Source organism: Symphalangus syndactylus, chromosome 16, assembly GCF_028878055.3.
Source record: "Symphalangus syndactylus isolate Jambi chromosome 16, NHGRI_mSymSyn1-v2.1_pri, whole genome shotgun sequence".
NCBI lineage: Eukaryota > Metazoa > Chordata > Mammalia > Primates > Hylobatidae > Symphalangus > Symphalangus syndactylus.
Genome location: NC_072438.2, coordinates 42,878,134 through 42,892,237, shown reverse-complemented (window position 1 = coordinate 42,892,237; position 14,104 = coordinate 42,878,134). Strand labels below are relative to the sequence as shown.

General features: G+C 35.4%; 1 protein-coding gene across 4 annotated transcripts in view; it reads left to right on the top strand.

Annotated features, from left to right (window-relative positions):
• The window catches only part of ARAP2 (ArfGAP with RhoGAP domain, ankyrin repeat and PH domain 2), a 175,142-nt gene that overhangs the window by 140,820 nt on the left and 20,218 nt on the right, over window positions 1–14,104 (top strand). For all 4 annotated transcript variants that reach the window (XM_063619468.1, XM_055246550.2, XM_063619467.1 and 1 more), the window contains one exon: window positions 9,920–10,059. In XM_063619468.1, the coding sequence (XP_063475538.1) occupies window positions 9,920–10,059 (140 nt within the window). The remainder of the gene's footprint in view (window positions 1–9,919; window positions 10,060–14,104) is intronic.

The window sequence follows — 14,104 nt, the reverse complement described above, 5'->3', positions numbered from 1 at the left end:
CATGACTATTACTTAGAAGTATCCCAGGATAGAAGACAGAATTTCATGTTAGATATTAAGAGACCTGAATTCATATTCTAGCATGTTGCTTTCTAATCTTGTCACATAATTGTGAGCCACAATTTTCACATTTGTCAATAAGATGATATAACCTGTCTTCCCTACTTTGCAAAGTTGCATGAGAATAACATGAAAGAAAATATACCTGAATCACTGATTTCAGTGATCAGAAAATATATCTGATCACTGAAAACTCCAGTGCTCTCTGCATTTGGTAACAGTATGCTGAAAATTATACATTCATTGAATATAAAATAAATATATCACTTACACTAAATTATATTTTAGAAATGTTTATTATAATTCAAGGTAATAATGAAAACAGTATAGGAAAACAATTTTCTGATTTCTGCAATTTGCTGTGTTAGTAGTAAAATAGCAAAAAAAAATCTCTGGTATTTTTTTATTAAACCCTGTTCCAATAGTAACTATATTTATAATTTAACCATTTATAAATAATTTAATGATAGAAGGATGTCAACAGGCTACTTGTTTTGTTAACCACTGCTACTTCAATGCAGTCTCCCTTCAGTATCCATTGGGAGGTGGGTTACAGGACACTACTACATCTCCCCCCTGCCACCGGCTTGTCATGGATACCAAAATCTGCGGATGCTCAAGTCCCTTATATCAAATGGCAGAGTATTTGGATGTAATCTACGCACATCCTTCCCATACTTTCAATCATCTGTTCATTTATAATACCTAATGCAATGTAAATGCTATGCAAATAGCTATGCTGTGTTTTTTTTCTGTTTGTATTTTAAATTGTTATTTTTGGTTTTTCAAACATTTTTTGATATGCTACTGGTTGAATTGACAGATGCGGCATCCATGGATATACAGAAGGTCAACTGTACAAATAACGTAAAGGATAATAGATTGGAGTGAAGGGGGCATACTTGGTTTATCCTAAGAAATAGATTACTTTCTTGAAGTGTCACAATGTGTCTATATATGTTAGCCTTAAAAAGATGCCCCCCCATTAGTGTTCTAAAAATAAATCTTCAAGTGTTAATTAAAAAAAAGAAAATAGGAAAGAAAGAAGTAACATACTATCAAGCAGCAGTTATGCCCAGTTTGGTGTCTTCTCAGGTAAATTTCACCAAAATGCATTTTGAGTGAATATCACACAGTGAATGAAAAATATGAGTAATTCTCCCTCATCAAAATTATAAAAAATGCATCTATACAATCAATTCTGAAGAAAAGAAAATATGCATAATTTTGAATTTGGAAGGACTTTTTAGATGTTATCCTGCAAATATTGCAAAATTACTTGATCTTGGCATAATTTTAAGGGGATTGCTTCTCATGGGAACTGCCCATTTGTGCCCTTCATCACTTAGAATACATGGGGCAGGTAGAACTTGGAACAAATAATTTTTTAAGATAAGGCACAGCTCTGAAGAAATAGTCTTTGCCAGCAAGAGAAGAAGAGAGACACATGCAGACCACGAAAAATAGATCAATTTGTTGTGTATTTCCTTGTCACTAATCAGATAATATGTGAGAGATAACAATAGTTCATAGTTACTGTGAATTTAGTATGTGCGCTGGGCTAAATACTTTACTTACATTATTTTATATCATCTTCCTACTGTCTTAGGGTTGTTTACTACTACTTACAAATGGAGAAACTGGGATGTAGAGGTATTACATAACTCTTTCAAGGCGACCTGCTGATAAGTGGAGAAACAGGCATTATAGTCAAGATCTCTCCATATCCAGCTTATATATTCTGTCCTAAACCCCTTACTATCCTGAAATCAAAGATAAATCAGATATTAGGTTTTTAGACTCTTAGAAACTAAATCTATAAGTCATCAGACTTTTGTAAGGGTAGTTGTTTCTGTAGTGTTTGCCTTAGACTCTGCAACACAGAGAAAAATTATGTCCGCCCTCCATTGATTAAACAAGGACTTGCATTCTTCTTGTTTTCTGCCAAGCTCTATTCTGAGCAATTTATATACCACATCCACTGGGTAAGTACTGTATGTATTCTCATTTTGCAGATAATAGAATTGAGATTTAGAGATTACTGCCTGCGATCTAGCAGAGAATGTGGTTGTCATTCAAGCCCATGCAGTCTAGTGCCAGAATGTGCTCTTAGTCACTGTATTGTGTCAGCTCTTACCTAGGTTGGAGAAGATAAACCAAAGTCTACATTATTTTAAACAGGAAATACAAAATGAATACGTACTTAAGAGAGGTGAAGCTGTTAAAATGTTTGTTTGTCACAAACCAGGGAAGCCTCAGAGGAGTAAAGAGTAGCTCAAATAAAAGTGAATTTTCTCTCCCTTTATAGCTTGCTTGTCGAAGTATGACAGGTGTACCATATTGTAATGGGAGTGACTATTAGATTATATTTTCTGTGGATTTCTTGTAGCCAGGTCAACTCAGCACTGTAGATAAGGCCCATGCCCTTCAAGAAGTACAATGTTGCCAATAGCAAATATATGGAATCAACCCAAATGGTCATCAACGATAGACTGGATAAAGAAAATGTGGTACATATACAACCATGGAATACTATGCAGCTATAAAAAGGAATGAGATCATGTCCATTGCAGCGACACAGATGTAGCTGGAAGTTGTTATCCTCAGCAAAATAACACAGTAACAGAAAACCAGACACCTCATGTTCTCGCTTATAAGTGAGAGCCGAATGATGAGAACACGTGGACACATGGGGTGGGGGAACAACACGCACCAGGGCCTGTCCATGTTGAGGGCAGGGTAGGGGGAGGGAACACATCAGGAAGAACAGCTAATGGGTATTTACATTAATACCTAGGGGATGGGTTGATCTGTGCAGCAAGCCACCATGGCACATGTTTACCTATGTAACAAATCTGCATGTCCTGCACATGTACCCCAGAACTTAAACGTTGATAAATAGAACAGTTAAATTATGAAGCAAATATGATGTTTCATGCATTCAAGGTGATATTACATCTTGGAGTTTGGTGGCATGAGAGAAAAAATATGGACCAAGTAGTTGGGAGAATCTTCATGGATGAGTTAGGTCCAGAAGTAGGAATCGAATTTGTACAGAATCAAAGAAAACAGGATTTCTCTCAAGATCACTCAAGTGACTAACTTGAGTCATACCACAGAGACAAGGATTGGTTTTCCAAATAGTGTATTACTATCAATTGAACTTAAATATTATATTTTAGTTTAATAATTTACAGAGATGTATAGGAATTGTCCATTTATTTGATGTTTTAAAAGTCAGGAAGAGGAGTGTAGGCTTTTGACTTTAGGAAGGCAAGGCTTTAATCATTAGAAAAGTAGGGCTCTGGACAGGGCTTTTATAAAATGATGAAGACTGTGTTTTCATAACAAGAATCTGCAGTTGTATGTTGGAGCCAATAGAAAGGTAGGACATGGAGTTAGAGAATTCTGAAATCCAAGGATCAGAGAGAAAAGGAAGTGTGTAGGGTGATAACAATGGGAATGAAGTGGAATTGAATCTCAAAGAGAATTGCTGAAAGAATAATGATTGATTGCTAGCTGCCTGGACATGGAGGGTAAAGGAGGGGAATATATATCTGAGAAATGCCATTCCTGGGTGTATGTTTTTTTTTTTTTTATTATACTTTAGGTTTTAGGGTACATGTGCACAATGTGCAGGTTTGTTACATATGTATCCATGTGCCATGTTGATTTCCTGCTGGGTGTATGTTTCTCTCTCCTCTTCCCCTCAACCCCAGCCTCCTCCACCTATCAATTATTCTTTTGAGATTTGGGGCTGGTGGTTAGGAGATAACTGTTTTTGTACTAAAAAATTGAGGTTTTTGAATGGCTTAGAAAAACTATTTTTTTGGAGGTGCAAGCTTTTCAGTTTCATTGCCTGGTTACATGATATGTCTGTTCTGCTTAAATAAATTTGGCCGTTCTGCTTTGTTTCCTACGTGTGACTTTTAAGAGCTTTTCTAAATTAATAACAAGTTGATAGCTCAATATAACTTACAATACATGTTTGTTTTCTTACCCACAGTTTTAATTCTAAAGACCTTTCAATAAACTCCAACCTACCCTTTCTCATCCTAGCAACTACCAAGAATAGGGGAGGGTTTTATGATTCTGTAGAGGTATCATAATGTATGCTGTAATTTGATTGGAATGAAAGATCAAAAGCTAGTAAATGAAATAGTACTTATTAATGTGCATCCCAGGACTTATCTCTGGGAGAATTTAGTGCTTTGGGGAGTGTGTTAAACTTTCAAACCTGTTATACTCACACAAAAACAATAGATGGTTTTCCCTGGTAGCAGGGGAGCTTTCTGTCTAGCAAGAGGTCAAGGGAGTAAAAAATATGAGTGAAGTACCCCAAAGTTGAGAGTCCAACCAGTACCTGAACAGTTTGGAAGAATGAATTACTGGAAGCCATTCAATTAATGACCTTCATTTTGTTACATACGAAATTACACACAGTGTACCCCAAAGTGTGTAGCTTTATTTTCGCCTTTAATTGGTGGCTTTCTACTTATTTTAACATCTTGGGAACAGACAGGAATTTGGTTGAGAGCTTTTAGAAAGTCTTTTAAATCATAATATTTATCATAGAGCTTCATATTTCAAAGTATTTTTTGTTCTTCCCTCATCCTTAGCATATATTCCTTTCAAAAGTTTCATCCTGAGTCCTTTAATAAGGTGCACGCTGAGGTTTATACTCAATATACTCAATCACATACAATGATTGTTAAAGTAAATGTTACTATTTAAATGATATTTAAAATTTAAACAATATTTTCCTCTAAGTCTGTTTTTTTTATGACTATGAGTTGTTTAATACCAGACATAGGCTTATTTCTTGGCAAAAATGGAAAGGTTTATTAATTTGAACAAAAATGTAAATGAAAAGTACTGTCAGAAGGTGTGAATGGATTTTACTGACTTAAGCAATTTAAATATCTATATTTCACAACTTGATTATAACTTGCTTTTGAAAATACCTATTTGTAAACCAACAAGACATATAGATGCCTTTCTTGACTCTCTTGTTCTAAATCAGCTACATGACCAAGTCCATACAATGTTTAACAAATTGCTTACTATACTTCTTAGCTATAAAAATCCTTTACAATATTTCTCTGTGGAATTGAATATTAAGGCATTGTACCAGAAGACAAATTTTAGCAGTATGTTTTTCAGTAATTATTTAAAAGTCACAAAGTACCTAAAAATCTATTAGTATGACAGCGTGATCAATAAAATACTGTCTGAGGTCAGTATGTGTGTCATGAAAACTATCGGGTTTGTTATATATGTTTATTCATGGTTAGGATCAGTAATGTGATTAATCCTGGGCACTTTTGCTTCCAGGTGGTCATTCCATGCTCATATATTTGAGTTGTAAGCAACTATTTGTATTTTTAACTTTTGTTCTCTTATGCTAATTTTAAGTGTGAACATTTTTGTGTTATTTGCTGCATTAGTAAATGTTTTCCCCAAACAGCTTAAGGGTTGTTGGGTTTAAGACTATTTTTTTCTTTTTTTTTTTTTTTTTGAGACGGAGTCTCATTCTGCTGCCCAGACTGGAATGCAGTGGCACAATCTAGACTCACTTCAACCTCTGCCTCTCAGGTTCAGATGATTCTCATGCCTCAGCCTCCTGAGTAGCTGGTACTACAGCCACACACCACCAGGCCTGGCTAATTTTTTGTATTTTTAGTAGAGATGGGGTTTCACCCTGTTAGCCAGGCTGGTCTCAAGCTCCTGACCTCAGATGATCCACCTGCCCCAGCCTCCCAAAGTGCTGGGATTACAGATGTGAGCCACCGCGCCCAGAAAGACCATTTTTTTGTTTCTAAAGTTTTTATTTTGTAAATTTCAGAAATAATGCATGGATATTTAAAGTTCTATCACCTTAATACCAGGAAGGTATTAGACTGATAGACCTGATACAGTGTTCTGCCATACATCCTGTGTGTACGTTATCATATGTAAGGCCCACAACAATCCTTCAGAATAGGTGTCATTACTCTTATTTTACAGGAAAAGCAGAAGCTGACACCATAATGACCATATCATGGCTATTTGGCTTGAGGTTTCTCTTTTTATTGTTCTTCAGTTCTCAAGTAAGCAGTTGAATATGTATCTGGATTTCAGGGGAAGTTTTAGACTGAAGATATACTGGCAAATTTGTGCATGATAAAAAACACATACAAATTTGATGTTCTCACAAAAAAGTGTTTTTGTGTTACAAAAATTAGTTGAAATGATTTCTACGTGTGGCACATTGTCAGTTTTGCACACGAAATATAATTACTGTTAAAGGATCTACCCTTTTTTATGTACACGGAGCCTTTTATTCATAAGCTACAACAAATTACAGTACATGGGAGCACAAAGTGTATTGTGCTTTTTGGTTTTGCTTTGTATTTATTTATTTCTGCTAAACCAGACCTAGTCTTCAATCCCCTTTTCTATCACATACTAATTTTTTATGTCTTTGGGCAGGTCATTATAATTCTCTGAATCTTATTTTCTGGCTTGTAAAACCAGATCAAAAATTATCTAACTTGAATGTCACAGAATAGGAATCCCAGAAACACATTTAGCCATTTAGAACATGCTAAAAATAAAATGTAAAAATAAGGAGAAAAGATGAATCATTATAACAATTTAAGTGGAAAATTTAGGGCATGCATTCAAACTATAGAACAACATCTATCGCTGGTGGCTCTGCCTCCTCTTCTTCTGCCCTGCAAGGACTGGGCCATGGGCAGAACATTGTAGGCCAAAGGAGGGGAGCTTTTCTGACATATGCCAGAGTTTTCCTGGGAAGGAAAGAATATCTCAGTGTCTGATGACCCTGTCAATACAAATTAATCCAAAAATAGATGAATCTGACCTATCTTTATACATCACACATCATCAAAAATGGATTTTAATAACAAACATTTTGTTAGATTTTTTGATCTTTTAATACCTGTGAAAGCACCTTCCCAGTCTAGCTAGGTGGAGCTGACTTTGAATTCTGATGCACTCTTTAGCTGCGTGCCTTGGATAAGTTTCATAATTATATCAAACCTGTTTCTACATCTATAAAATTATATTAATTGTGATTAATTTACCTGAAGTGTGGTTCTGAGCCTTTAATGAGGCATTCATGGAAAGGGCTAGCACAGTGTTTGCCTCGTGCTCCACATACACTAGAGGTGATTATATGAGTTGTTCACTAAAGGGTGCTCAGATTAGTACCATTATGTTATCACTTCATGCCTTCACATATTCTGTCCTTTTCAAATATCCTTTGCCTTTTCCCTTTCCGTTGTGTTCCTGGGAATTCTCTAATTTTATTTGTCCCTCTACCACAGTGCCTAACACAAAGCTTGATAGTAAGAAAAAGTACATTTTTGATGGAAGAATGAATAAACTACTGAACTAAAGGCAAAGAGATTGAACAGGTTCTTGGTGGAGAGGAGTTTCCCATAAGGCTATTCTTGAGAAGTGAGAGTCAACAAGCTTTTTTCCGTAAAAGGCCTAGAGTTAATGTTTTAGGTTTTGTAAGCCATAAGGTCTCTGAAACAACTACTCAGCTCTGTCCCTGTAGCATGTATGCAGCCATAGATAGTACACAATGTGAGGCTGCGTTTCCAATAAAACTTTATTTTTATAGGACTAAAATTCGAATTTCATGTAATTTTCATGTGTCATCAAACTTTTGAGAAATTTTTTTCAACCATTTAAAAATGTAAAAATTATTCTTAGCTCATGGGCCATATAAAAATAAGCAGAGGGTTGGATTTGGCCTACAGCCATAATTTGCCAATCTCTGAGCTACAAAAATAATGTGTAAACCAAACTGGATGGAATTCTGGCTTATTAGTCAATGTCCATTAGACCCATCATAATAGTAGGAAAAAGATATTATGGAAATGTGAGAGGGCCTCTCTAGTGATATGTTAGGTTTAAACTTGGACTCAATTATTGTAAAATTCCTCAGTTTCTTCTCTGAGGCAGCAATGTCTAGAAAAGAACATGCATTTAGAATTGGGGTTTTACCAAATATCTTATGTTCTGACTTACAGGCGAGAGCTAAACCTTGGGTACACAGAGATATGAATATGGAAACAGTAGACACTGGGGACTCCAAAAGGAAGAAGGAGGTTAAGGGCTGAAAAAACTTTCTATCAGGTGCTATGTTTACTATCTGGGTGACTTGATCAATGGAACCCCAAACCTCAGCATTATACACCCTTGTAACAAACATGCACATGTACTCTTGAATCCAAAATACATTTTTTTTTTTAAAAAAAGTTGAGTTTTAATCTCCTTCAGTTAGCTCTGCAGCCTTGGGAAATCTGCTTAACCTTTCTAAGCCTTAGTATTCTCATGTGTAAAATGAACATCATAATCACAATTTTTTAGTGTTGTTATTAGAGAGTATATATAATGCATGGGTGTCTAATAGGTAATCAATAAATTGTAGCAATTATTGCATGTTTAGACTTAGTTTTTCAAATATGTTATTTCTCAATCAGTTCTGTTTTCTCCTGTTATTTCTTTTTTCTAAAAAATAACTTTTAAGTTCAGGGGTACTTGTGCAGTTTGTTACATAGGTAAACTTGGGTCATGGGGGTTTGTTGTGCAGATTATTTCATCACCCAGATATTAAGCCTAGTACCTATCAGTTACTTTTCCTGATTCTCTCCTTCCCCCCACCCTCCACCCTCCACCCTCCAATAGGCCCCAGTGTGTGTTGTTCCCCTCTATGTGTCCACATGTTCTCATCATTTAGCTCCCACTTATAAGTGAGCACATGTGGCACTTGGTTTTCTGTTCCTACGTTAGTTCGCTAAGGATAATGGCCTCCAGCTCCATCATGTCCCTGCAAAGGACATGATCTTGTTCCTTTTTATGGCCACATAATACTCCATGATGTAAACGTACCGTATTTTCTTTATTCCGTCTATCATTGATGTGTAAATGTTCTACCTTAGCAGTTTTGCCTTTCTTACCCTTGCCTGTTTCACATTTATAAAAATTTCTTTAATGCCTTAAAAATTTGTGGATTTGAGTCAGAATTCTTAACAGTGTTTCCTTTTTTATCTGCGTATTTGCATCGTTTATACCAGTGGGGTTCAAAAGAAATACAAGCCACATATGTAATTATAAATTGTCTAGTAGCCATGTTAGAAAAAAGTAAAAAGAAACAGGTAAAATTACCAGTATGTTTTATTTAATATCACATATCCAATATCCAAAATACATTTCAATATGTAATTAATATTTAAAAAATTATGATATATTCCTTTTTTATTATTTTATTTGAGACAGAGTCTCCCTCTGTTACCCAGGCTGGGATGCAGTGGTGCGATCTCAGCTCACTGCAATCTCTGCCTCCCAGGTTCAAGCGATTCTCCTGCCTCAACCTCCTGAAGTAGCTGGGACTACAGGTGCATGCCACCTGTAGAGACGGGGTTTCCCCGTGTTGGCCAGGCTGATCTTGAACTCCTGACCTCAGATAATCCGCCTGCCTCGGCCTCCCAAAGTGCTGGGATTACAGGTGTGAGCCACTGTGCCTGGCCGATATATATTTTTTTCATATAAAGTCTTTAAAATTTTGTAGAAACCTTACACTTATAGCACCTCTCAACCCATACTAACCACATTTTGTGTGATTTCTGGCCTGTGGCTACTTGAATAGTCCAGGCAGGCCCATACATAATAAATAGCAATACTTCAGACACATGGTAGTCCTGGAAGTTCACCTTAAACTTTAGTGGTAGTAAACAAGTTCTTATTTTACATTATTAAAACTGACAATATAGAAATGTTGTGTATTGTATTTCAAATAAGTAAAAATGTACCCAACTCACAAAAGTAATGCTGTGCTTTACAGACCGGAGTACACTGGGAAGCATCAAAGAAGGAATCTTGAAAATCAAAGAAGAACCATCCAAAATACTATCTGGAAATAAGTTTCAAGACCGGTATTTTGTTCTACGAGATGGGTTTCTCTTTCTTTACAAGGATGTGAAGGTATAGTATTTGAATGTGCATACATTTTTATTTGTGTGGGTATTAACATTCGTATTTTATGCTACTGTCAGCCACCTCTCTTGGAAGTCACTGCCTGTAGTATATAAAATGCATGGTAAGCTGATGATTTCCTTCAGCGTCTGGTATAAGACATTAATGCACTCAGTAACACAGTGAAGAATTTTCTAAGGCCTTTTTAGGCACCTCAGATTTTGAGGGACAGTAAATGACTTAAGCCCTGGAGAAAAGTCTAATATGTGTTATGAATCAACATCTCAGTCAATAGAATTAATAGAGAATGTGTGATACCCTAAAATAAAAGGCTTCAGATTAGTTACTGGAAATTAATAAAAGGGGCAATGAAATGACCAAACCCAAAAGTTAAAATAAATCTTATTAGTATCTTTCCTATACAGTTGAATGAATTGACTCATTTTTAATTTCATATGTATTAATGTAATCTTATTGATATAGTCCCTCTAATTTATTTCCCTAAAAGATCTTATTAAATTATTGTGGAGTGGATAAGAGAATTAGAGATATAAAAGAGGGAGTAGATAAATGATGTAGGTATGAAAATATTAAACTTAACATCAGAAAATCTCATCTCTGTGAAGAGCTGGTTACATGAATAAGTAACTTAACCTCTCAACCTCAGTATCCAAATCCGTAATTTCAGATAGTATGAATTCTGCATGTCAGGTTGTTTTAATGCTTAAAAAATAATATATGATATTTTTTATATTCTCTGGGTGCAGGTTACACCAGTATGTTCACTTTAATAAAATTCATTGAGCTAAATATGTATGATTTGTGTACTTTTTATGTATGTATTATATGTACACTGCAATTTTTAAAAAGCATTAGGATAAAAAAAGCAAAACAAATATGTGCACAGGCCCCACTTCCAGGGATTTGGTTTTTATAAGACTGCGACAGGTTAACAGCATTTTTCTTTAATTTGTTGAAATTATTTTTGGTTTTTAAGTTCAGGAGTGCAAGTGAAAATTTGTTAGGTAAACTTGAGTCATGAGGATTGGTTTTACACATTATTTCATCACTTAGGTATTAGGCCTAGTGCTTATTAGTTGTTTTTTTTGATCCTCTACCCTCCACCCCACCAAAAGGCCCCAGTGGGTGTTGTTCCCCTCTATGTGTCCATGTGTTCTCATCATTTAGCTCCCACTTATAAGTGAGAACATGTGTTATTTGTTTTTCTATTCCATGTTAGTTTGCCAACGATAATGGCCTCCAGTTCTGTCCATGTTCTTGCAAAGGATGTGATCTCATTCTTTTTTATGGATGCATACTATTCCATGATCGTGGTGGATAAGCTTTTTGGCGTGCTGGTGAATTCAATTTGCCACTATTTTGTTGAGGATTTTTGCACTGATATTTCATCAAGGATATTGGCCTGAGGTTTTCTTTTTTGTTGTATCTCTGTCAGGTTTTGGTATCAGGATGAGGCTGACTTCATAGAATTAGTTAGGAAGGAGTCCCTCCTCAATTTTTTGGAATAGTTTCAGTAGGAATGGTACCAGATCTTATTTGTACATCTGGTAGAATTCAGCTGTGAATCCCTCCGATTCCTGGGATTTTTGTGGTTGGTAGACTTTTTATTACTGCTTCAATTTCAGAACTGGTTATTGGTCTGTTTGGGGATTCAGTTTCTTCCTGGTTTAGTCTGGGAGGCTGTATGTGTCCAGGAATATACCCATTTCTTCTAGTTTTTCTAGTTTATGTGCATAGAGGTATTCATAATATTCTCTGATGTTTGTTTATATTTCTATGGGGTCAGTAGTAATATCCCCCTTATTGTTTCTGATTGTGTTTATCAAATATTCTCTCTTCTTTGTTAGTCAAGTTAGTGGTCTAATAATATATGTGAACATTCTTTTTATAAATATAATGTAATAATAATAGCATGCTCATCCAAAGATACCACTAAGAATATGAATAGGCAAATCCTAGATTGAGAAAAATGTATTAATAGATATACTAATATTCCCAGATTGAGAAAATGTATTAATTAACATATATCAGAAAAAGACTCATATCAGGAGTGCAAAGAGCTCTTCTAAATCAACAATAAGAAAAACAGTTCAATAAAAATTATGGCAAGGATAGAACAGTCATTACATGAAGGAAGATGTAGAAATGGCTAATAACCCATTGATCCAAAAGTGTTCAATATCAATAATCAGGACATTAAAATTAGAACCACAAAACACTATTTTACACTCATTGGTATGACTAAAATCTTAACAGTGATAACACCCAATGTTAAAAAATGATGTAGAGTAATTAGAACTCCCACATAAATTGTTGGTGGAAGGGTAAAATGACACAATCACTCTGTAAAACTATTTGTCAGTTTTTAAATGAAGTTACTAACATAATCTATCCCATGATCCAGTGGCTTTACTCAAAGCATTTGTGAATTATATTCACAAATGCACTTGTACAAGAATGTTCATAAGCAGATTTATTCATAAAAGCTGATAACTGGAAGCATTCCAAATGTCCACCAATAGAAAAATATTCTATTCATATAATGGAATACTACTCAGCAACAAAAATGAATATTAAAACAAGCCACAACATTGGTGAGTTTTTAAAACCTTTGAAACCAAAGAAACTTGACACAAAATAGTATCATATAAATCTGTTCATAAGATGTCTAAGAACAGGCAGAACCATTCTATGGTGATGGAAGTCAGAAATTGTTTGCTTAGGTTGGGGACAGAGTTTGCTGCAGAATTGCCAAGGAAAAGGGTCAGTGGGGTTCTTTCTAGATAGAAATGTTCTGTATCCTGTTTTGGATGGCGGTCACATGGGGATATGCAGCAACAACTCTCTTTGAGATTCAAGTAGTACCAAGGCAATTACTTTAAATGTAGAATGGAAGTCAGCAGGACCTGGAAAATACTTTTTTAATATTGAATTATAAAATTCACTTGGGTAAACATTGCTTACACACTTATAAGTGAATGGTGCTTCACTGTGTTCTGTTGTGGAGATGCACAAAGACAGACCGGACTGTAACAGCTGTTAATATGTTACAAAGAAAGAATTGTTAGGCAGCTTTCCAAAGCTGTGGCTGTATTGTTCTGTGGCTTCTGTTCAGCACTCCCTGTGCTTTAATTACTTTCTCTGTGTATTCCTCCAGCAGAGGAGCCTCCATGTGGGCATGAATAAATCATAGTAGCATTGTATTCTGTATATACATTCCAATGTTTGCTTTCCTCAAGGACAGTGGAATGTCCAGGCAGGAGACTAATAAAACAGCCTGAATTCTGCAGCCCTTATCACAGATTAATATTATATACTGCATTTGAACCCCCACTTGATATCCAGAAGGGAGTGTGTGTGGGTATCAAGTGGTTACTATCATTTATTATCATTCTTCAATTTTACCCATAGAGGAATAGTAGATTTCGTAGAATTATGGGGCTATGTGATGGAACACACCAGATTTTAAGGTTCACGAGCTTTACATTTATGCTTGTGAAAATACAGGCTAGACTTCACAGCTTATTATTCTAGTCAACTAGAACTGAATCTGATAGAATTTTGTTTGGTTTTGTGCAGTGGACTAACCTTGATTTTCAAAAGACTGATTTCTTTAATCATAGTCCTTGCATATACATAATACGTTGGTTAAGGATCACTTTTGCAGTTGGCGTATTTAGAAATCAACCTGAACTTTTTCGTCCCATCGAGAAACTGACACTTTTCATTGTGTAGCAACAGAAGGTTGCTAAAAACAAATATAGTAGTTTGTGGTAGTAGTAATGACAGTGCAGTAATAATAGCAGCAACTAACATTCAAGTGGCTACTCTATGCGAAGCAGAGTTCCATATATTTTATTTGGATTATCTCCTTTTATCTATACAGTTACCCCACGAAATTGGTACTCTTATTATTCCCACTATGCAGATGAAGAAATAGACTCTCAAAGACATTACATAACTTGTCCAAAATCACATACACAGTAAGCGATGGAGTCAGAATTGATTTCCAGGCATTAGACTCCAAAGGCTC